General features: G+C 42.5%; 1 protein-coding gene across 1 annotated transcript in view; it reads right to left on the bottom strand.

Annotated features, from left to right (window-relative positions):
- Window positions 1-88: 88 nt before the first annotated feature.
- Window positions 89-22,752, bottom strand: part of EHD4 (EH domain containing 4) — a 76,476-nt gene continuing 53,812 nt past the window's right edge. Inside the window, exons 5-6 of the mRNA XM_032793847.2 lie at window positions 19,131-19,295; window positions 89-9,851 (exon numbers count right to left, since the gene is read on the bottom strand). Coding sequence (XP_032649738.1) covers window positions 9,315-9,851; window positions 19,131-19,295 — 702 coding nt within the window. The 3' untranslated portion in view covers window positions 89-9,314. The remainder of the gene's footprint in view (window positions 9,852-19,130; window positions 19,296-22,752) is intronic.

Here is a 22,752-nt window from a genome sequence, read left to right as displayed (position 1 = left end):
ATTTAGGGGTATGTGATCTAAATGACTAGACCAAACTTCCTCCTCTAATTGTTTTTCCTCTCAGAAACAAAGTTTTACAAACCCCAAAGAATAGGTAGTTTAACAGTTTATTAATCAGCAAGTTTTATCACAAACACCTGAAAGTGATTACAAAGCATATTAAAATATATATATATATATTACAGTATCTGTATGGAATTTATTGTGCATGTAACCAAAGTACAAACCTCAATGAATATATGCCCTAGTTTCCTTACTTGTACAAACTGGAATATGCATCAAGAAATTGCTATTAAATATTTCCTTAAAAATGAGAGACAATACCTTTGGTATGAACTTTAAATATTTTACAACGGTACAAGGACAGGTGACTGTGTAAAACAGGAAATGCAAAGTAGCATGTTCTCAGTGCTCAGGAAATTACACACACACAACAGAAAATATGTCCTAAACTCTTTTGATTGAATTAAAATGACAAACTATCAAACTGTAGAAACAGCATATTGTTAGAAAAGATATGCATTTTTAAGTGTTGTAGGTAAGCTGATAAATGTGAGGGATTAATAATATCACTCGCTTAAGACAGGCATATGAAGAGCAGGTTCTGTATAAGTTTTCATGCCTTGCACCAAAGACACATGTTGTATACTGGATGTGGACATATAAGGCCCTTCCAGGTGTGGGGCAGGCAGGCTCAGCCACGGAGGATCCGAGCGTGAAAGGGCTCAGCGTGAGGGATCCAGGTGTGGGAATAAAGGGTTGTGTGTGCAACAATCTGGGTGCAGGCAGCTCAGTGATGTGTGTGTGTGGGTGTGTCTGTCTGTCTGTCCGTCCAGGTGTTGCGGCATCTGGATGCACAGAGGCTTGTTGGGGGGGAGAGGGGCGCGGTTCCAGGTGCAATGGGACTCTGCAGGGGCTTCCAGGTGAATGTGGTTGGGGTTCAGCGGAGGGGTCTGGGTGCTGGGGGAGTTGGACTTGGTGAGGTGGGAGTCTGCCACTCATTTAGGACTTGCAGCTAGTTGAGGATCAGCGGTGTGGGTATCTGGATGGTTCAGGGGGTGAGGATCATCAGGGTGGGGGTTTGAATGCAGGGAGCTCAGTGGCGGGTGTTCTGGGGTGCGAGGATAGGGGTCTGGGTGTAGGGGAGCTCCAGATGCAGGGGTTGAGGTTCAGTGGGGTGGGGTTCAGGTATGGAATGTTAGGAGGGTTCTGGGTGTATGGGGTAAGGCTTGGCAAACTCTTTCTAGTATAGACAAGACCCCAGCCTGGGTCTTTCCTGAGCACAATAATAATAATAAATGTCAAACTGAGTGTTGGTGGTGGTGATGTTGTAATATAGTTCCCAGCAACTAATCAGAAAACACATTTCATTTAGGACTTTTCAACATCTTTTACTTCACTGAAATGAAAAATGTTGACTTTCTTGAAATTATATGGTGAAAATAATTTTTTAAAATATTCTTTTCTGCAGGAAATTCTGAATTTGGAAGAAAAGCAAATTTCGGAATTGCAGCATTTGCCATGAAATGGAAACTCCAGATTTCACTCAGTTCTCTAGTAATGGCAAAGAACATTGAAGCTCAGGTTCCACATTTCTTGCAGTCAAAATTCCTTCTCCTGTATCCTTCTTCCCCTTTCCGCTCTTCCCCAACAGTGTCTTAATTCTTTTAAAAGAACGGCAAAGGATATGTGGGACAGAAGGGCAGGGAGATGCTTTTGATGGCTTCACAAGTTGCTGGACTGTAACTTTTTAGATGCAGATAGTGCAGGGTATTGATCTCACAACAAAGTCCACATTTCTTGGTTCTCTTGTCTGCATTGCTTTGGTGTTATTTTCTATTAAAAATTATTATATAAAATAAAAATCAAGCAAAAAAGTTGAAATGGAACAGTTAAAATGAGATGTTTTGACTTTAGTGAAATGAAGCATTTTGTTTCAAAATAAAACTTGGGCAAAATCAACATGTTTCATCTGAAAATTTGACCAGCTCTATTCATTATCCATATTGAAAGTGCCATGAAGTGGTAGCCTACACACACAGGAGTGGAAAGAAGGTTGTGCCACCACCTTTTCACTAATAAAACTAGAAAGATAAAATGAATGACAGCAAGTCACTGAGGGACAAATCCTGCTTTCCTCTTCAGCAGGTAGGGAAGGTCCCAAAACAGTGGAACAATTATGGTTCCATTGTGTCAGAAGGAGTCAAGATTTGGAGGCTACACATAGTGATAATTCGCAGCCCAGGTCCACTATGGATCCCCTGTGTATCTGTACACAGAAAGGTCAGTGGTAAGGCAGGTGTAGGGCTGGAGGATCAGCAGATACCCAGATCCTATTTTCCTCCTACGCTGTAGTAGACTGCAGTAAAAGATCCTTCCCATTTCCCCCAAGTGAATCTCCCTAGTCAAGATACTCAGGGAAGGTGCTAGGATGTGCAGTTGCCTTACTGCAGATATCAGACAAATGTAACACATTCACATTAGTACAATTGCTTCTAAAGTCTCAATTTCTATTAAACAAAACAATATTATATGATAAAAAAGTGATTTTATAACTTGCAACATAAATTACATAGAGGATCAGTGTTACTATTAAACATAACAAGGTTTTTGTACAGAACCAGGGCTAAATTCAGCCCTGACATAAATGGGCACAACCCCACTGAAGTTAATGGAGATGCACAAGTACTCAATTTTGCCCTTAACTGGTTTGGGGTTTCGGGAGGGGTTGGCAGTGGTGGTGACTAAACTGTATTAAGGACGGAAGAGTAATAAAAAACAGACTGAGTGTTCAAGAATAATTAACTAGAGCAGGGAACCCTTGATACAAGGGCCTGAAAGCCTGGCTGGGTAAAGTAGTGTCACTTTTCTGTCACCATCTAAAATGGCTCCATTGATTTCACACAGAGCAGAATCTGGGTAACGCTCAGGTAGTTCCTTCTCAAAGCACAACTTCACATCTAGGATGGGAGAAGGCATTAGTTTAAGTTGAAGTCTGGACCAGCAGATTGTAAGAAAAGATATTCTTGTATCATGACAGGTTTCAGAGTAGCAGCTGTGTTAGTCTGTATCCACAAAAAGAACAGGAGTACTTGTGGCATCTTAGAGACTAACAAATTTATTTGAGCATAAGCTCACAAAAGCTTATGCTCAAATAAATTTGCTAGTCTCTAAGGCGCCAGAAGTATTCCTGTTCTTTATTCTTGTATCAGTTTCCCTTGCCTTTGTTATCCTTCTTGCCTTAAAAGGAATGTACAATCTACAACTCTGTTCATGAAAAAAACCATGGACCAAATCCTGCAGTCCGTACTCAGGCAAAACTCCCATTGACTTTGTGAAACCTGGAAGTAGTGCAGATCATATCATTAATAGAAAGCAACTCTCTCTGTTGCTACCAACATGCCTCTTTATACTCCTTTCCCCTGACCGCACCCTATGTGACATGACAGTATCAGAAGCGGCTGCCTCTCACAAGCAAGGAACTGAGATAAATGGGAAAGGAAGAAGTGAAGCTCCTCTTCAGTAAGGGAAGAGTTTGTCTTCCATCTCACGTCCCCCAAACACTGGAGGAACCCTAAAAACATGCTGTCCTGCCATAGCTGAGTTGAAAGAGGAGAGCGCGAGTACTAAATGCTTGGACAATGCGTGTAAGGGTATGATCAGCTCAAAGAGGAAACAACCAAGGAAAAGCAGACAGAAAAAGAAAAAGAAACTGTTTCCTTCAGGAGGATAAGTAAAGAGGAAGCTCGGCTAAGAAAGCAGGCTTCAGGCCAAAAATAGGGTAGCTTTCAGGGGCCCAGAAATGCAAAGGGTCATTTATACAGTAGCTTTGAGGAAATCAACAAGTTGCCTTGGTGACACAGAAGTAGCAGGGAATAAAACACAAGCTAAAAGGAACAGAAATCATTGCCCCCTTCAGGACAATGGAGTTATTTCCCCATACATGCTCCAGTAATTTAATTTTTCTGATCATTAGCATAGCCAACATAAACAGTTTTGAACAGTTTTTGTTGTCTCAGGGTTTGTCAACAAAATTAAGTAACATCAAGTACACGTTTCTCATGTACACCATGAGAGAAAAGGCAGAGGGCACATTGGATTAATCAGGCCTAACAACAGGTCAGAAGAACATGTACAAAATAGAAAAGAAACAGAGGTAAATTTCAATTGGAAACCTGAGCAATCCTCACAAAAATATCAAAAGGAAACTGGAGAATTTTTTTTTCAAAGCATTAAGAGTCAGCCGCAAAGAAAAGGTAAAAGGGAATCATGAACAAAGCAGAATACCTGAGCATCTCCAACTGGAGACTTTGGGGACAGGTAAACGCAAAAACCTACTTGATGGAAGACATGCCAAGATCCCTGAAAAATTGTAATTTGGCTGAAAAACTGAATGCAACTTTACATAGACCTTCAAAGCAATTAGAAATAATGCAGAGAACCAGAGACATATGTCAAATATTCAGCCTTGGTAAAATGGTTACCAAGCTAATGGTGTACGACCACGGCAATGCTGAGAAAATTTCCACCATTCCCTTCTGCCCTCTGTCTCCACAACCTTAGTGATGACCATAGCTGGAGTAGTGGATTCAATATTATATTTAACATAACAGCAAGCATATTTCAGAACACTGGTTGGCTAGTGTTAATGTGAAAGCCTCAAAGAATATAGAACCTGGGGCAGATGAAAGTACAGCCAGCACATTGGCAGAATACACGTTAGAGACTTCTGGCAGAGATTTCTGGTAACACACTATGCTTATATAAGATCTTACAAGCTCACTGGAGAGCTTTCAGACTGTTTTTGCTATAGTCAAGAAGAATGAACGTCCTCTCCAAACACCAATGTATTAGATGGACTCTGGGGCAAAGATGTATGAGCTTATGCACTGACAACAAATAACCTTATGGCTGAATTGATGCAGAAGTGGGTTTGTCTCTAGCCAAAAACCAATAGTAAGATTTCAATATCAACAAACATGTATCTAATTACTGTTGGAAGAGTTGCTTTGAATTAGGAACTCAGTTCTAATCACTGGGTATAACCACAAGCTAATGAAATAGTATGTATATGGATTTAACATCTTGGTTGTAAATTAACCTGAGACCCTGAAGTACTACTTTTCGGTTTTATACAGATATGCTAAGAGATTTGAGATGTTTGATTCATTTAACAAAAAATACTAGCAGTATCAAACAGTCAAGTGGATGCTATTGAAGAGATGCTAGATACAGCCCTCTCTCACTTATTACACTGAGTGAAGGTAATATACCTAACAGTTGATTACAAAAAAACATCTCATTCATTTGTGAATAAATTAGATCAGTTCTTTGAATTATCTTAAGGGCTCTAAATCAACTTAATAAAGAACCTTCTAATGGAATATTTACAATTAGCACATAGCTATAAGAATGGATAAATATTTATTGGTATATATACACTGTAAGATCCTACTATAGCTATAAGCTAAAGTTATGCCTAAAGATGGATTACAATTTTGCTTCCATTTGGTGAGTTTTTTATATTGTGTATGTCTTTAGTCTTCAACGTACATGTTAGCTGTAGTAAAGATGTGAACACACTGTTAAACTATAGCAAAGAATAACAGGACTAAGCTACATCAAATGATTAGAAACAATCCAATGGAGGGTGTACTGTTGTGCAATACAAACTCACGGTGAAGTTGCTCTCAAGGACCCATGTTTACGATTTGGTCTGTCTGCCCAGGGATGCATGAATTCTGTAGAAGGCATATGGAAGAGCTACTAGATTGATCAAAAGTATTGAAAGATCTGAAGTAAGTGGCTAAGATGGAGAGCTTGAATTTACACAAGCTTGAGAAAAAAAAGCTATGTAGGGGAGGATCTTCCTAGAGCATTTACGTACTTTACACATGGACATTCCTGAAAATTATAAATTTAAAACCAACTATACTCAGGAAATAGGGAACCGGTGAGGAGATGGAGGGAGGCCGTACAACACATCACTGGAAGGTCATATGCAGAGTGCTCAAAGTTAGCAATGAACCATAAAGGCTACTGAAAGTTCTGCTATAATGTCATTGCTATTCAGACATGAATAAATTAATTTGCTTACTTAGTCACTCTCAGGAAATTCTCCTTCCTTCACTCAAGAGGTTAGTCAATCACTCTTTAGATTGTTCTGTCTCAGAAGGTACTTCCAGAATCCAACTGTTAGCAGGGTGCTGCTGCAAAAGCAGGGTGGCCCTGGGTGCAGGATGGGACAGGACAATCTGGCCCCTGTGGCTAGCACCTATCTTGCTGGGGAGACACATATATGGCATATATGGCCCTGACAGATGCCCAGGCTAGAGGCTATGATACGGTGAAGGCAGCCATCTTGGATCACCTGGGGCTTTCATTGGAGAAATACTGGCAAAGGTTTCAGGCAGCCTGGTAGGCGAGGGGCGTGCGGCCCTGGGTCTTTGCCCAGAGATTGACAGACTGGGCGATGTGGTGGTTGAGGCCCGATGCCCAAACAGTGGGGCAAGTTATGGATCAGGTGATCCTCGAACAATTTGTACAGTGCCTCCCAGATAGCATGCCACCATAGAAGTCGCTGTCAAAAGGATGGAGGAATATGCAGAGGCAGACTTTCACAGGGTCCACTGCTCCCTCTAGGGAGAGACAGAGGGACGCAAGAAACTCCATGAGCATCCCGCTGGGAAGCCGGGAAGGAGAAGAATAGAGAAAGCGAGAGAGAAGGACCTGGAGGGAGGGGGCCAGTCCCCTACAGGGGTGAACCCTGGGAAAGGGGAGTCCCCACAATCTCAAGGGGAAAAAGCTACAAATCCTAGGCAGCACAGTCAGGAGAGAGACCCTAAGGGAGGGACTGATGAAGGAACAAACATTCCAGGATGGGACCACCCAGGGGAGGGAATCCTCGTGATAGAGGCAGAGAAGCTAAAGAAAGATCACAGGGTAGAAACCCAAAAGAGGGAGGTCCAAACTCCAAGAGGCAGAGAGCCCAAACAGGAGACAGGGGGGTAGACTCGGGGCAGTTGGCTCTGATCCATCTCCCCTACCAGGGAAGGAAAGAGGGCATTCCAGGGCAACCTGCCCAAGGGTGCGATTGGTGTGATGACCTCTGGGTGGAGCTGGACTTGTGAGGTGGCCCACCCCCTACCCAATGCAACTTTTGTAGGTGGGCATACCAAAACCCCACAGTGTTGAGTCCAGGGACCACCTCACTAGGCAGGGATGCCACCCCCAGAATAAAACCCCAGGCCGAGGGAAGCGGGGCCGAGGAAGATCAGGCCTGGCATCGGCTTAAGGAGGGAGGTATGCAGCAGGGTGCTGGTGCAAAAGCACCTAATTAGCCCCTGCCCAGTCAGCTCCAATCAGGGGAAACAGATTGGGGCTGATGGAAAAAGCCTGATGCCGGCCTGAGGATTGGTAACACTTGCTGGCCTGAAAAGCCAAGAGCTATAAAGGCTGGGAGGGAGCCAGAAGTGGAGGGCAGCCAGGGAGGGAACTGGAGGCCTCATAGCTGAAGGCTGCCTCTGCCTGTAAAGGAGGTGACTAATCTGCAAGACTTGTATATAGACAGACACTGGTGGTGGGAGAACCTTACTTAAATAAAGCCTCTCTGAGCCTTATTAGAGGCAGCAAGTGGGCCCCAGCAAGAGGGGTGGGACATGGAACATGGAACCCTGTTATACCACCTTACTTGGATTCAAGGGGGAAAAGTGCTCAAAATTACAGTACTTTTAATACCTATAGTATTTTATGCTATATGGATTACAAAGTGATTCTCACTCACATGCACATAACTAAACTAACTGCCAAGTTTGGTGTCAGGACGGAATTGTTGTTCTATTCCCCACTTCCTGTGCAAAAAGAAAAAGCATATTAAAATTAATGGGGATGGAGAATCACCTTCCTCTGGAGCACTGAGAATAGGGATGTTAGAATCAGTTGTGCGTAGCTCACATGATCAATTTTCTTTGATTGTATAATTGGGAAGGATGGTGAAGTAAAGTGTTGGTGCACTTCTGTCCCTTCCAAATGTTTCTTTAATAAATTAACAACGCTTTAAGGGACCAATCCAGCTTTTGTGAAAGTCAGTGGAAAGACTCCCGTTAACTTCACTAAGGGGCCAACCCAACTTCCACTGGCCTACCTTCTGAAGATGATGCTACAGTAGGAGTGGAACATCTTTTCTACATTTGCCAGCTTCCTATTAACAAAGGAAAGAATTCAAAATTCTGCTGGAATAAAAGAAACTAAAAAGAATACTTGGACGTAAGAATATCCATATAATTGGTTGTAAACTTTGAGTGTAAATCCCAAGAGAATTTATCAAGTCAACTAAATATGCACAGTGAATATCCTGAAAAGAAGTTTAATGCAATACACCCTTCCCTCATGATTCAAAACAAGGCCTCTGTTTCTGCTAAAACATGTGAATTCCCATGCTTCCAAGAACCAGGACCAAACAGTGCTATAACTGGAAAAGTTCAGGAATTTATACCAAACAATGTGCAAAGCAGCTAAACAGAAATCTTGAAATTCCCATCCCCAATACAGTGGGGATCCAAATCTTTTTAGCTAATGGGTCAGTTGCAGATTATTTTATGCACAAAGCAAAAAGAAGCATTTCTTCCATTTACCACGATGCACAGCTGACAGATTTAAACAGTTTTAATAAATTGCAGATTTTAAAAAATAGCCTCTTGTAAAAATTCTTATCTTTCTGCTCATGTCCTGAACATTCTTACAAAAAGTTCTACCCATGTCCCCCTTTCCTCCCACAAGTTAATATTATTAAAATCAACAGCAGAATATGAAGGCAGTGTTCTTTGTATTTCTGTCTTTTCTAAAGCTAGGGATGCTGCCATTCACAAAGGCACCTGAAGTATCTTTATTAAACAAATCTATGCCTTCTAGAGCATTAGCGTTTCCTTTCACTTGCTAAAGAGTCTGGGGAGCTTTGTGTTCCTAGGTATTCATGTTTAGTACATGATTGTAGGTGCGGTCTATATCTTTTCTGCTTTTTGGTTGAGACATGGACAGTGTGATTCTCAAAGAAAGCCTTGCTATCTTAGCAATGTAAGGTGTGGAAGTAGTTACAAAAGGGACTTGTGATAAACCTGTCTCAGTGAAGGTCAACCAGAGCTATTACACACGTAACCTCTGTACTATGGTGCTGGTTACAGTAATTTGTTTGAAATCTGATATGTGATTTAAAGATTGCCACTAATTTCAAGTCTTGATGGTTCAACTCATCTGTAAAAAGATTCAGAGGGCTTTCAGTTCCCTCCATCCCTCACTGAATCTCCTCCCTGTGTTTTTCACTCTGACACCTGCAAAGGTTTCCTGTGTGATGGTGGCACTAGGTGAGGTGGTAGGGTGCTGGGCAGTTCATATCCATCCAGTTTAATCTTGATGAGATGTTTTGCCAGAGCAAACTCCTCCTCGTCCAACATGCCGTCATTATCACAATCTGCAAGTTTCCAGATTTTCCCCAGGACGCTGTTCGGCAGTTTGGAGTTCACCATTTCCTTCTTTGCATTGACCCCAGAGATTTTGCCGTTGACTGGTGACAAAGTATAGAAGATCTCATCATATACAGGTTTATCTTTGGCAATAACCCACTCCTCCTCATCAGCTCCTTCCCTAGCACCTTCCCCATATCCCTGGCCAAACGGTCCGGTTGTGGTGCCATCAAAGGCTCCACCATGCACAATCAGTGTAGGCATGTTGCTTTCTTCCTGGTTCATCAGGCTCATCAAAGAGGCAATTTTATTGGCCATCATGTTATCCACAGCTTCAATCAGCTTTGGTTTCAGAGAATGAAATTTAGAGAAGTCACAGTTCTCCAGCTGTTCCTGTCAATAACAAAACACACATACCAATTATTAAACAAAACATTTGCCGAAGGTTTCATTTTTTTTTTATTATTTTTTTTAGAGCAGATTCTGTTGAAGGAACTCCTTCAAATGAGATTTCTGTCTGCAGAGGTCTCATTTGAAACAGTTTCCACTGCAGAAACTCAAAACTAAACCCACCTGAAAGAGAAACAAAAGTTTGTATTTTATATGTATACCCTCATACACTGATCAGCCTTAAATTTGAAAGTCTAAGCATAATTTTCCAATGAATTAGTTATTATATTCTTCACTAATAAAATATATTTACAATATTTTTCCTCAAGAAACAAATATTTTACAGAAAACTTTCCAGTAGGGGTCCTTGGGCAAAAGACCCCCTAACGCTTCTCCTGCCTACCTCAAATATGAGAGTGACACGAACTAGGAGAGTCGTGCTGGCTCAGACGTCGCCCGGATTAACAAGGTCCGCGCCAGATGTTGAGGAACCAGGACAATCTGACGATAAGTGGGCTACTGGAACAAACCAGTCATGGTGAAGACAAGAGAAACCTGGAACTGATGGAATGCTACTACAACAGTAGCCTAAATGAGAGGGGATATATGAAACGTATGAGGGGATTATGGATGGACAAAAGACCTACATCCACACTTACTGAGAAACAGCTAGTTACCCAACGCTTTCAAAATAGTAAGAGAGAAGCTGCTCTCATCATGCTTGAGGTAGCCAAACCCACATTACGTCCCAGACTCAGAAGACTGGAAGAACAAGTGGAGGTGCGGCCACACCTGAAAGCTGAAACTTCACCTGCACCCTCCATTGCAGAGCACAGCAGCTGAATAGCATAAGTCATGGAGAAACTACTACAGTCAATCCTCCGAGAGCGCTTACCAAGGCTCAGTGGGAGAAGTACCATCAAGATAGTAATTGTTAGAAGATTCCAACAGAGCCCAGACAATCCCTACTACCAACCAATAACTCAAAAACCAATGAAACTGGTATACGCACAGCCTCTGTAAGTACCTGGAGATGCTTGGCTACACGATCAAGAAGAACCACGGTAATGTACTCACCCTGGAAGAATGATTGGAGGATAAGATCAAGCACCCGGAGAAGTTAGTCGCGGTGAAACCAATAGGAAAGGGTTTTTTGGGTAAAGATTAAAAGGATAAGACTCGCTACTGAAAAAAAATACATGGGCCTGACTCCATCTGGAAGCCCTAAGAGACTGCTAAACAAAGGCTCAAGCAACGGCTCAGGACTAAGGAGAATACACAGAGAAGCAGGAGGCCAAAAAGTAAATGCCCTGTTCTCCAAAGAACCATCCAAGGTGTACCCCCAACTGCAGTGCAACAACACCAATAACAAGCAGAGCCACCAGCAGCAGAAACTGACAGTTCTGGAAAGAACATATGGGAGAAAGAGAAAGACTCATAACACCAGTACAAAGTGGCTGCAGGACCTGAGAACAGAGCACAGCAATCTCCCAGAACAGAAACCATCACCATCACAGTAGAAGACACCAGCGGGTCAAGAAACATGAAGAGCTGGACAGCACCTGGACCAGAATGATCCACCCTACTGGCTAAAGAAACTAATCGCAGGCGTGGAACGCCCTAAGCAGCACAGATGAACCAGCTGCTAGCAGCAGGCTCCCACCAAACTGGCTAACACAAAGGAAGGACAGGCGATCATAGAAAGACCCCTGCAAGGGAACAGAACCGTCCAACTACCGGCCAATAACCTGCATTCCCCACACACATGGAAATCCTATCAGGCATCAATAAGCCGCCAAGCCTACAAGACCATATGGGCCAGTAACATAGCACAGCCTCAGAAGGGGGCATTGGGAACACACCAGTCGCTCATCAGAGAGAGCAGTCGCCCAAGACTCAAGTTAGCAACAGACCAATCTGAGGCACAAGCTGGGATTGACTACAGGAAAGCCTAGACTCAATCCGCACACGTGATCTGTGGAATGTCTGGCGATATGCAAATCAACAGGAACACTAAGGACCTTCCCTCAAGAACAGTGGGACTAGGAAGACAACACTGAAAGTCAACCTCAAAGAGCTTGCACAAGTGGCAATCAAGTGCGGCATTACCAAGGTGATCGCACTGTCCCCCTCTGTTCTGCATAGGCTTAAAACTCCCTCAAGCCAGATAATCACAAGGACTGGAACGGTACAGGTTTCAGGATGGAACTACCGTCAGCCACCTCCTCTACAATGGATGACATCAAGCATATATCTAAGAATGAACAAGACATCGACTCGCTAATCCAACCTGACCGGATCTTACAAGTGAAGGATATCGGGATGTATTCGGCAACTGGAGAAGTGTGGCCAGATGGTAAGTGAAGAGAGGGAGGTAGCAAGACTGATGAGGTGGAACTACCAGCGGGCCACCATAGCAAGACAACAGACCAGCTACAAAGTACCTTGGCGTCCTCACAGTCACATGGAACCAACGATTGAGGAGGCAAAGAAGACACAACATCCAAGTATCACCAAAGGATAAGACAGGTCCTGAAGAGCCAGCTCAGGTGGGAAGAACAAGATCCATGCCATCAACAATACGCCCTGCGGTCATCAGATACCCTGCCGGTATAGGGAGCTGGCCAAAGGAGGACATGGAAGGCTGCCGATGTGAAATGACCGCGGAAGCTCCCTCACAATGACGAAGTTTCCACCCCAAGTCCAACACCCAGAGACTGATACCAGCCGGAAAGAAAGGCGGGCGGGCTGGTGACGTCAAAGCCACGTCCTGGACGAACCCGGAACATCCAGGAGTACTTTCAGTAAAGATGGCCCCCAAAGATGACTTGCGAGAGAATGCCTGAGGCAAGCAGCAAGACATGGAGGAAGAACCAAAGCAGAAGAAGTGCCAATGGCAAGAAGACCCTGCATGGGAGTACCACCGACAAGGAGAGCTGAGCGTGGTTGACATTGGGAAAATCCTACCAGTGGCTGGAAAGGGCCGACTAAAAACAGCACTGAGCACTGTCATAGCAACACAGGAACAGGCACTGAGCACCAGAATCCATTGAAGAGGGTTCTACCCACTAGAGAAGGACCCAAGTGCAGACTGTGCAGAGAGCCTCAGAGACAGTCCCAACACATAGCGCAAAGGATGTAAATGCAGGCAGGAAACAGCATACACTGAACGGCAACAAACCAAGTGGCTGGCATTGTGTACAGAAACATCTGCACAGCGATGGGCTTAGACGCTCCCAAGACCAATGGGAGATCCACAGAAGATTGTGGAGAACAGCAGGGCTAAGATTCTGTGGGACCTTCCAGATCCAGACAGACAGGCAGGTACTGGCCAATCAACCAGACATCGTGGTAATAGACAAGGACCAGAAGACAGAGGGTGGTGAAGATATAGCAGCGCCAAAGTGACAGCAACATCAAGGAAGAAGGAATATGAAAAGCGGAGATGTACAGGCCTGAAAGAAGGAAACTAGAGAGGATGTGGAAAGTGAAGGCCAAAGGGTGCCAATGGTGTAGGAGCACTCGGGGCCTGTGACTCCTAAGCTGGGTGAGTGGCTCCAACAGATCCCAGGAACAACATCAGAGCTTTCTGTCCAGAAGAGTGCAGTGCTAGGAACAGCTAAGATACTGTGCAGAACCCTCAAACTCCCAAGCCTCTGGTAGAGGACCCGAGGTTGAGGAAGACACATACCACCCATAGGGGTGAGAGGGGAATTTTTATATATATATGTTAACTGACAACATTTTCCATTTAATAGTATTCCTTATAAGAAAATATTTAGATATGAATATCAATAAGGAATTAGATCACCGGAAGAGCGTGAGATTCACCAGTAAGGCCTCAATCTTGCAAACACTTACGAATCCACTGAAAGTTAAGAACAGTTAAGTCAAAATATCTGTAGCATCAAGGCTCAATTTTGTAACAAACCATTTTGTCAGTGGCTAAGGGAATGAAGGGGAAGCATAACTTGGGAGTACAAATTCACTGTGCATAACAAATTTTATTTAGCCCCATGTCTCTCAAGAGTAACTTAAAGATGTTCTGCAGCACTTTTTCCAGTTATAAGGGGAACCTCCCTCTTGCTAGAGTTAATTTCCCCCCGACCCAACTTCTGCAACTCAAATAACTGATTTCATTTACAATTTCACAATCTTTTTTATCAGACATGTTAAGGACTAAATGTCATACTTAAGTTCACTGAACTTCCCTGTTTTTTGTCATACCTTTAATGTTAAAACAGGTTTTAGGTAATGGAATTGATACTTTTTGGACACTACTATGTACAATAATAGCAAACTCCTTATTCCCATGCCAGCAATGCTAATGTTTTAATACCGTCCTACCTGAGCCTTCCTACTCAGCTATAACTCCCACTGATTTCAGTGGGAGGCCTGACCATGTAAGGTGTGCGAGATCAGGCCCTTGTTGATGTACTTTTACAGCAAAGATAAAGCTATTCAAATATTTCAGGCTGCTATGAAATGCTGCTGTCTAATTAGCGGTCATTTCAAATGCTTCGCACAAACATCCAAGTGAAAATGAAAATGGGAAAGAGCAAAGATTCCTGAGGACATGTGGCAACAAGGCCAGCCAGGAACAGCTTGTCCTCACTGATGAGATAACTGGCTCTGTGGATGAGAGGAAAGCAGTGGATGTGTTATTCCTTGACTTTAGCGAAGCTTTTGATAGGGTCTCCCACAGTATTCTTGCCAGCAAGCTAAAGCAGTATGGGCTGGATGAATGGACTATACGGTGGATAGAAAGCTGACTAGATTGTAGGGCTCAACGGGTAGCGATCAATGGCTCCATGTCTAGTTGGCAGCCAGTATCAAGCAGAGTGTCCCAAGGGTTGTCCTGGGGCCGGTTTTGTTCAATATCTTCATTAATGATCTGGAGGATGGCATGGATTGCACCCTCAGCAAGTTTGTAGATGACACTAAACTGGGAGGAGTGGTAGATACGCTGGAGGGTAGGGATAGGATACAGGGGGCATAGACAAATTTAGAGAGATTGGGCTAAAAGAAATCTGATGAGGTTCAACAAGGACAAGTGCAGTCCTGCATTAGGAAGGAAGAATCCCATGCTTGCTCAGACAGAACTAAGTGACTAGGCAGCAGTTCTGCAGAAAAGGATGTGGGTTACAGTGAATGAAAATCTGGATATGAGTCAACAGTGTGCCTTGTTGCAAGAAGGCTAACAGCTTTGGGTTGTATAAGTAGGAGCATTCGTCAGCAGATCGAGGGACATGATCATTCCCTCTATTTGGCATTGGTGAGGCTCATCTGGAGTACTGTGTCCAGTTTTGGCCCTACAATACAAGAAGGATGTGGAAAAATTGGAAAGAGTCCAGCGGAGGTAACAAAAATGATTAGGGGGCTGGAGCACTGACTTATGAGGAAAGGCTGAGGGAACTCGGATTGTTTAGTCTGCAGAAGGAAGAATGAGGGGGATTCGATAGCTGCTTTCAACTGCCTGATAAGGGGGTTTCAAAGAGGATGGATCTAGACTCTTCTCAGTGGCACCAGATGACAGAACAAGGAGTAATGGTCTTAAGATGCAGTGGGGAAGATTTAGGTTGGATATTAGAAAAAAAAATTCACTAGGCAGGTGGTGAAGCACTGGAATGGGTTACCTAGGGAGGTGGTGGAATCTCCTTCCTTAGAGGTTTTTAAGGTCAGGCTTGATAAAGCCCTGACTGGGATAATTTAATTGGGGATTAGGTCCTGCTTTGAGCAGGGGGTTAGACTAGATGACTTCCCGATGTCCCTTCCAACCCTGATATTCTATGATCTAGTGACAAGTGTCAGGTCAAAGTCTCAGTTCCCTAAAAGGAATAGCCCATGGGTATTATTGGTAGTGAAGGTGACATCTAGTTTGCCAATCTTTGGTTTTTAGCAGGGCAAGATAGGAAGACTCAGCAGAGAAATATAAGGGAATACCCATAGGTAACTTTTATGATCCCGACTGTCTAACTTAAATATAATAAAGGTTATATTTAGCTCCAGAAATGGTTACAATATATGTTTATTTCTACAGCTATTTCAACCAATCGACTTGGTCTTGCTCATCAGAACAGAGAAAGTGGTCAAGATTTCATGTAAGGATAATTGTCGCTAACACAACAAGGCAGTACCATGCACTCACACATTATGATTGCATTTGTTCTGTCACAATAAGCATATCCAATAAGTGATAGCATTTAGGAGCGGAGTTTCTTGCACAGTAAAGCTGAATTTAAAATGTCAACTTAGTAATCAAATTTAGCTAATAGACACAATACATGAATAAGAGAAATCCTACATAAAAACTGTTAGTACTTTGAATAATGGCAGCATAGATACCTCACTCCTGGATGTGCATATGTTCTATGCAAGGGGTGGGCAAAGTTTTTGGCCTGAGGGCCACATCTGGGTAGGAAAATTGCATGCAGGGCCATGAATGTAGGGCTGAGGCAGAGGGTTGGGATGTGGGATGCAGGAGGGGTTCGGGATGCGGGCTCCGGCCCAGCACCGCTTACCTGCAGTGGCTGTGGGGTGACAGCGGCACGCACTGGGGCCAGGTCAGGCTCCCTGCCTGCCTGGCCTGTCCCTGGCCCGCTCTGCTCTGGGAAGCGGCCAGCACCATATCCGTGCGGTCCTGGGAGGGGGCGCAGAGGGCTGAAAGCGCTGCCATTGCCTGTGGGTACCTCCCCTGATGTTCCCATTGGCCGCGGTTCCCTGTTCCCGGCCAATGGGCATTTCGGAGGAGGTACCCACAGGCAAGAGCAGCATGCGGAACCCTCTGCACCCCCTCCCCCAGGGGTCGCAGGGACATGCTGCCGGCCGCTTCCTGGAGCGGAGCAAGGCCCGTGGCGCCACATGGTGGCAATCCCACAGGCCATATCCAAAGCCCTGAGGGGCCAGATCCGGCCTGGAGATCATAGTTTGTTCACCCCTGTTCTATGCACTGCAATCAGAACCTTCTAAAAAGCTGTAAGTAGCCTAAGTCATGGTACTGAAAGTTCAGATCCAAGGTACTATAACCAGCTGTACCCCTTAATAACTTTATTTCCTTCAAGTTGCTGAAGTAATGAGGTCAGAAATCTGTGCCTCCTGTTTGTCATGGTATCAGCTGGTGCTATTCATGTAGTTTCTCATAAATATTCATGCAAACAGTGAGATTTGTTATCTATTATTGTTAATTTAAAAATAGTGATTAACACTTTAGATTTAGGTTCATGTCTTTACAGTCTCTTAGTATGAGAAGTATACCAGTTCTACTGGTACTCATTTATACATATCTGGTACCAGAAAGAAGGCTGACCTATTAAAATAAGAAAAGCTGGCTTCTAAAATGGCGCCCATCTCACTGTGGCTAGATCTCGATAACTGACTTAACATTTAAAGTGTCTTGGGGACACTTGCTGAGGGCGGTACACCATGTCACGCACTTGGGAGGAATAGGGGTGAAATCCTGGTCCTATCCAAGGCAATAGCAAAACTCCCATTTACTTCAGTAGGGCCAAGATTTCAATCTAGGAGTTTAGATTTCAACCTACGAACAGTAGTTTTCCACTATAACTTTCCCATTTCCCCCTAGCAGCCCCAGCCACCTGTTAAACACTGATAAATTGCTTTGACAAATCATGGCTAACTCAGGGCTTCCTTGCTCCACAGAACTCTGGAGTCTAGTGGTTCTGACTCATTTCTTAAAAAGCATGTGCACACAAAATTAATTATAAACTTGTAAGCTGGCAAGACCAAAAGACTATTGTTTTCCTTTAAATCAAGCTGTTTGGCTGGAATTCATTCACTATTACCTGCTACAAAGGCTGTACTGATGAGTTTAGTTTCAGGAAGCAAAGATCAAGACCACAACTCAGTCTGCTAGCCACACTGTTCTTTCATTAGTATGAACATGTGTGAGAAATCGCTTGTCACAACTTTGCTGCCATCTGCTGCTGAGACTTAGGAAAATACACCAGTCATTTTTCAAATACTAAGCCGCCAATGAAGAGTTCGTTTTAGTAACAAGCCTGTCTCAAGTGATCTACTTTACTTACCTGTTTCCAAACTCCACCATCAATGACTGCTTAACAAAAAGGAGATTGTACTCTTCTGCTTTTCTTTACATAAATCCTTCCTTAAAGTCTACCTTTTCAAGCAGTCATCCCTCCCTCCTGATTAGTTATTCCTATAGAGTCCAACTCCTGAACTATGTCTTGAGTTTTTCTTGTTTTACTGCTCATACAAGTTGCTAGTTTCTAAATTAATTGCAACCACTCAGGAAAGAGACCTGAACATGATTGTGGACAGCTCAATAAAAACCTCTGCTCAATTCATAGTAGTTGTCAAAAAAAGCAAACAAAACTGTTAGGGTGTATAAAGGATAAGCTAGAAAACCATTCTGAAAATATTATGCTGCCATGACATACATCAATGGCCCACCTTCATTTGGAATACCATGCTCTCTTCTGGTCACCCTATCTTAAACACAGATATAGCAGAAATTGAAGAGATCTCAGAGATGCATGGTGCAAATGATTAGAGGACATGAAAAGATACGAACAGGGACTGAAATGAATGGGACTGTTTAGATGAGATAAGCGACAAGGAGAAACACAAGAGTTATACAAAATACTGAATGGTACAAAGAAGGTAACATATGAGTGCCTAATTTATGTTAACATATAAACATAACAGAAAGAGGACGGTCTATAAAACTGAAAGGCATAAGTTTACAAGTAATAGAAGGGTCATTTTTTAATTTGTTTTTTTATGCAATGCATAATTAACTTGTAGAACTCATTGCCATAAGAAACCATTGAGATCAACAACATAGTAGGATTTAAAAAAATTATCAGACATGTATATGGAAATGAACATCCACAGTTACATTTAGTAGGATTTTTTTTTAAATAATGGCTCTAAACCTATAATTTCAGGGAACAAACCAACCACTAGTTTATTCCATAACTGTCTACAGGGACAAGATACTGAACTAGATGAAATACTGGTTTGATTTCTATATGTCATGTTGTTATGAGTTTAGGATACTATTTTCTGAGGAATTAATCCATTGATTTCATTATTGTGATCCTAACATGCTAATCTAGTGTGAGACACAACAGTCAGTTTTCAATCATGATCAATTTCTGACACTTTCTTGCCACTGCCTGCAGAACCCACACTGTTGAGAGCATTATGGGAGACACTTTTGTGTTCCTACATTTGCCAGGCTTGTCAGAAGTCACTGTTTAATAGTCAGATACAACTGCATTTTGGTTTGAGTTAATGTACCTGCATTTTCTTGACCTCTGGAAAGTCCCCAGGTGAGATATGGTGCTCTCGTTGCAGTTGGATATAGATTTCAGGTAATGTGCTGATCAGCTCCCTCTTCTTGCTCTCTTTTCCAAATACAGATGGCATTTCCTTCTTTAGATGGCTGATAATATAAGCATGAACCTAGAAGAAATGGAGGAGGTAGAATAAAAAATCCATGCCAGTATTCCTCCTTCTAGCTATAAAAGGACATGTGAAAGATGAGTTGGGTATTAACACATCTTAGGGACAACATACATCGACTATGGTTTACTGAGAAATACATTAAAATAAACAAACTGCTGATAAGAACATAACATAAGAACAGCTGTACTAGGTCAGACCAAAGGTTCATCCAGCCCAGGATCCTGTCTACCAACAGTGGTCAATGCCAGGTGCCCCAGAGGAAGTGAACCTAACAGGTAATGATCAAGAGATCTCTCTCCTGCTGTCCATCACCACCCTTTGACAAACAGAGGCTAGGGACACCATTCCTTACCCATCCTGGCTAATAGCCATTAATGGACTTAACCTCCAAGAATTTATCCAGTTCTCTTCTAAAGCCTGTTATAGTCCTAGCCTTCACAGCCTCCTCAGGCAAGAAGTTCCACAAGTTGACTCTGCACTGTGTGAAGAACTTCCTTTTATTTGTTTTAAACCTGCTACCCATTAAATTTCATTTGGTGGCCCCTCGTTCTTATATTATGGGAACAAGTAAATAACTTTTCCTTATTCACTTTCTCCACATCACTCATGATTTTATATACCTCTATCATATCCCCCTTAGTCTCCTCTTTTCCCAAGCTGAAAGGTTCTAGCCTCTTTAATCTCTCCTGATATGGGGCCTGTTCCAAACCCCTAATCATTTCTGTTGCTCTTCTCTGAACCTTTTCTAATGCCAGTATATCTTTTTTGAGATGAGAAGACAACAGCTGTATGCAGTACTCAAGATGTGAGCATACCATGGATTTATATTAGGGCAGTAAGATATTCTCCGTCTTATTCTCTATCCCTTTTTTAATTATTCCTAACATCCTGTTTGCTTTTTTGACCGCCGCTGCACACTGCGTGGACTTCTTTTAGAGAAACTAGCCACAATGACTCCAAGGTCTCTTTCCTGATTAGTTGTAGCTAATTAGCCCCCATCATATTGTATGTATAGTTGGGGTTACCAATGTGCATTACTTTACATTTATCCACATTAAATTTCATTTGCCAGTTTGTTGCCCAATCTCTTAGTTTTGTGAGATCTTTTTGAAGTTCTTCACAGTCTGCTTTGGCCCTAATTATCTTGAGCTGTTCAGTATCATCTGCAAACTTTGTCACCTCACCTCACTTTTTACACCTTTCTCCAGATTATTTATGAATAAATTGAATAGGATTGGTCAGAGGACTGATCCTTGGGGAACACTAGTTACCCCTCTCCATTCTGAAAATTTACCATTTATTCCTACCCTTTGTTCCCTGTCTTTTAACCTGTTCTCAGTCCATGAAAGGATCTTCCCTCTTATCCCATGACAACTTAATTTACATAAGAGCCTTCCGTGAGGGATCTTGTCAAAGGCTTTCTGGAAATCTAAGAACACTGTATCCACTGGATCCCCCTTGTCCACGTGTTTGTTGATCTCTTCAAAGAACTCTAACAGATTAGTAAAACGTGATTTCCCTTTACAGAAACCATGTTGACTTTTGCCCAACAATTTATGTTTTCTATGTGTCTGACAATTCTTTACAATTGTTTCAACTAATTTGCCTGGTACTGACGTTAGACTTATCGGTCTGTAATTGCCGGGATCACCTCTAGCGCCCTTTTTAAATATTAGCGTTACATTAGCTATCTTCCAATCATTGGGTACAAAAGCTGATTTAAAGGATCTGAAGAGGCCCTTGAGATGTAGGCGCATTTCATGCGGCTCCTACTTTGGGTCTGCGGAAATATAAGTTAACCAGCATTTGCTGCCTTCCTCCAAGCCTTCTGATGGGTTTTTGTAAAATAAGCGGGTGTTCTTTAAATTGTCACCCAAAAATGCTTGAAAAATTGAGTGCACCTATTGAGAAGCACAGCATGACATTCTGTCAGTGCCAACAATGAGAGTGAAAGCAGCATAGAAGAATTAGGCCATGATTCTGCAACAAAGGTATGTGTGGGTGTCACTTGTGCCTACACAGAGACCCACTTTTAAGTTTAATTGAAACAACTACATTGGCCTTGCCAAATAAATTATTTTGGGAAGAGAGAGAGAAAAAAAAAAAGGCTCACAAGCAATCTAAGCAATGTCAAGTGATAGGATGATGTAAGTGGAGTAAGTGACTCAATAGGAATGTGCATCACTACAGAAGAAGGAGTGCATGGTTTCTATATTTAGGCAACCAAAAAAAGATGACAGAGCATGCATCATACTGTAATAACAGTATACCTTGATTGCCTTATAAACCATGAAGGGGGAAAGCAGAATTATTCCAGCATCAGGAAAAATATTTCTTTAGTATGAATCCTAAAATGTGTGGCTGCTTACATAGCTCACTTGGCCTCTGATCCTACATGACCAATTAAGTCAATGAAACTGCTCGCAGTGTGTAGAGTTAAGCATGTGTCAAAATCTTTTCAGGATTGAGGCCCTACCTTGTAAAAATGTTTTATTTTTAAAATTTATGCATAGATGCTATACACACACATACAAGCAATTATAGAAAGAAAAAATCCAAAATGATTTTTCACCAAAACTTAGAAATTCTTTTGAAATAATTATTTAACGTTTTGATAGATTTCAAAAAGTTAGCACTGAGGGAGGTGAGGGGAACAGTGGGAGTGAAAAGCAGCAGAGAGTAGCAGTAGAGAGAACATAGGCATGCAAACATCATGGTGATAAACACAGTACAAATACCTACATAGATACTACAGAACATGTTTTACAGCATTCTATACAAAAGTAACCTGTAAAAGAAAGAAATATGTTTGTACCCCTTCCGGCTTCTAGAGGAGACTTGAAAGGATTCTCCCACTCTCCCCACCCCCACTGTTTGCTTGAGGGTTCTATTGTCAGCTGAAGACCTATAGCTGGTATGACTTCAGCTGCCAAGAAACAGAAACCTTGAACAACTGAGATGGGTTTTTAATCAGACTGTATAAGACTTGTGTGTTAGTTAATACCAATTTAATTCAAACTTCGTGTAGACACTTGGGAAAAAGTGCTTTATGCTAAGATTCAGACAGCACCGCCCCTTTGACTGAGAACTGAGAAAGCTCCAACTTTAATTCTTTGGCCCTCCAACTAAAAACAGATATTCCCGAGTTCTAAGAGTCCTTGGTAGGCCACTTTTAGTATAACTCCTTTAGTTGCAAGATTTACATGCGTGCGTGTGTGTGTGCGCATACTAATTAATTTTTCTTAAAAGGTTGATTTTTGGTTCATATGACAAAGACAGTATAGAAATGGACCTAAAAACAAACTGAAAACCAAATATGGAGTGGGATCTTAGTTACTACAGAGAATTCTTTTCTGGGTGTCTGGCTTGTGAGTCTTGCCCACATGCTCAGGGTTTAGTTGATTGCCATATTTGGGGTCAGGAAGGAATTTTCCTCCAGGGCAGATTGGCAGAA

The sequence above is a fragment of the Chelonoidis abingdonii genome, chromosome 4 (genome assembly GCF_003597395.2).
Source record: "Chelonoidis abingdonii isolate Lonesome George chromosome 4, CheloAbing_2.0, whole genome shotgun sequence".
NCBI lineage: Eukaryota > Metazoa > Chordata > Testudines > Testudinidae > Chelonoidis > Chelonoidis abingdonii.
Note: the sequence above shows the minus strand (reverse complement) of the source record. Positions and strands in the feature narration are given on the sequence as shown.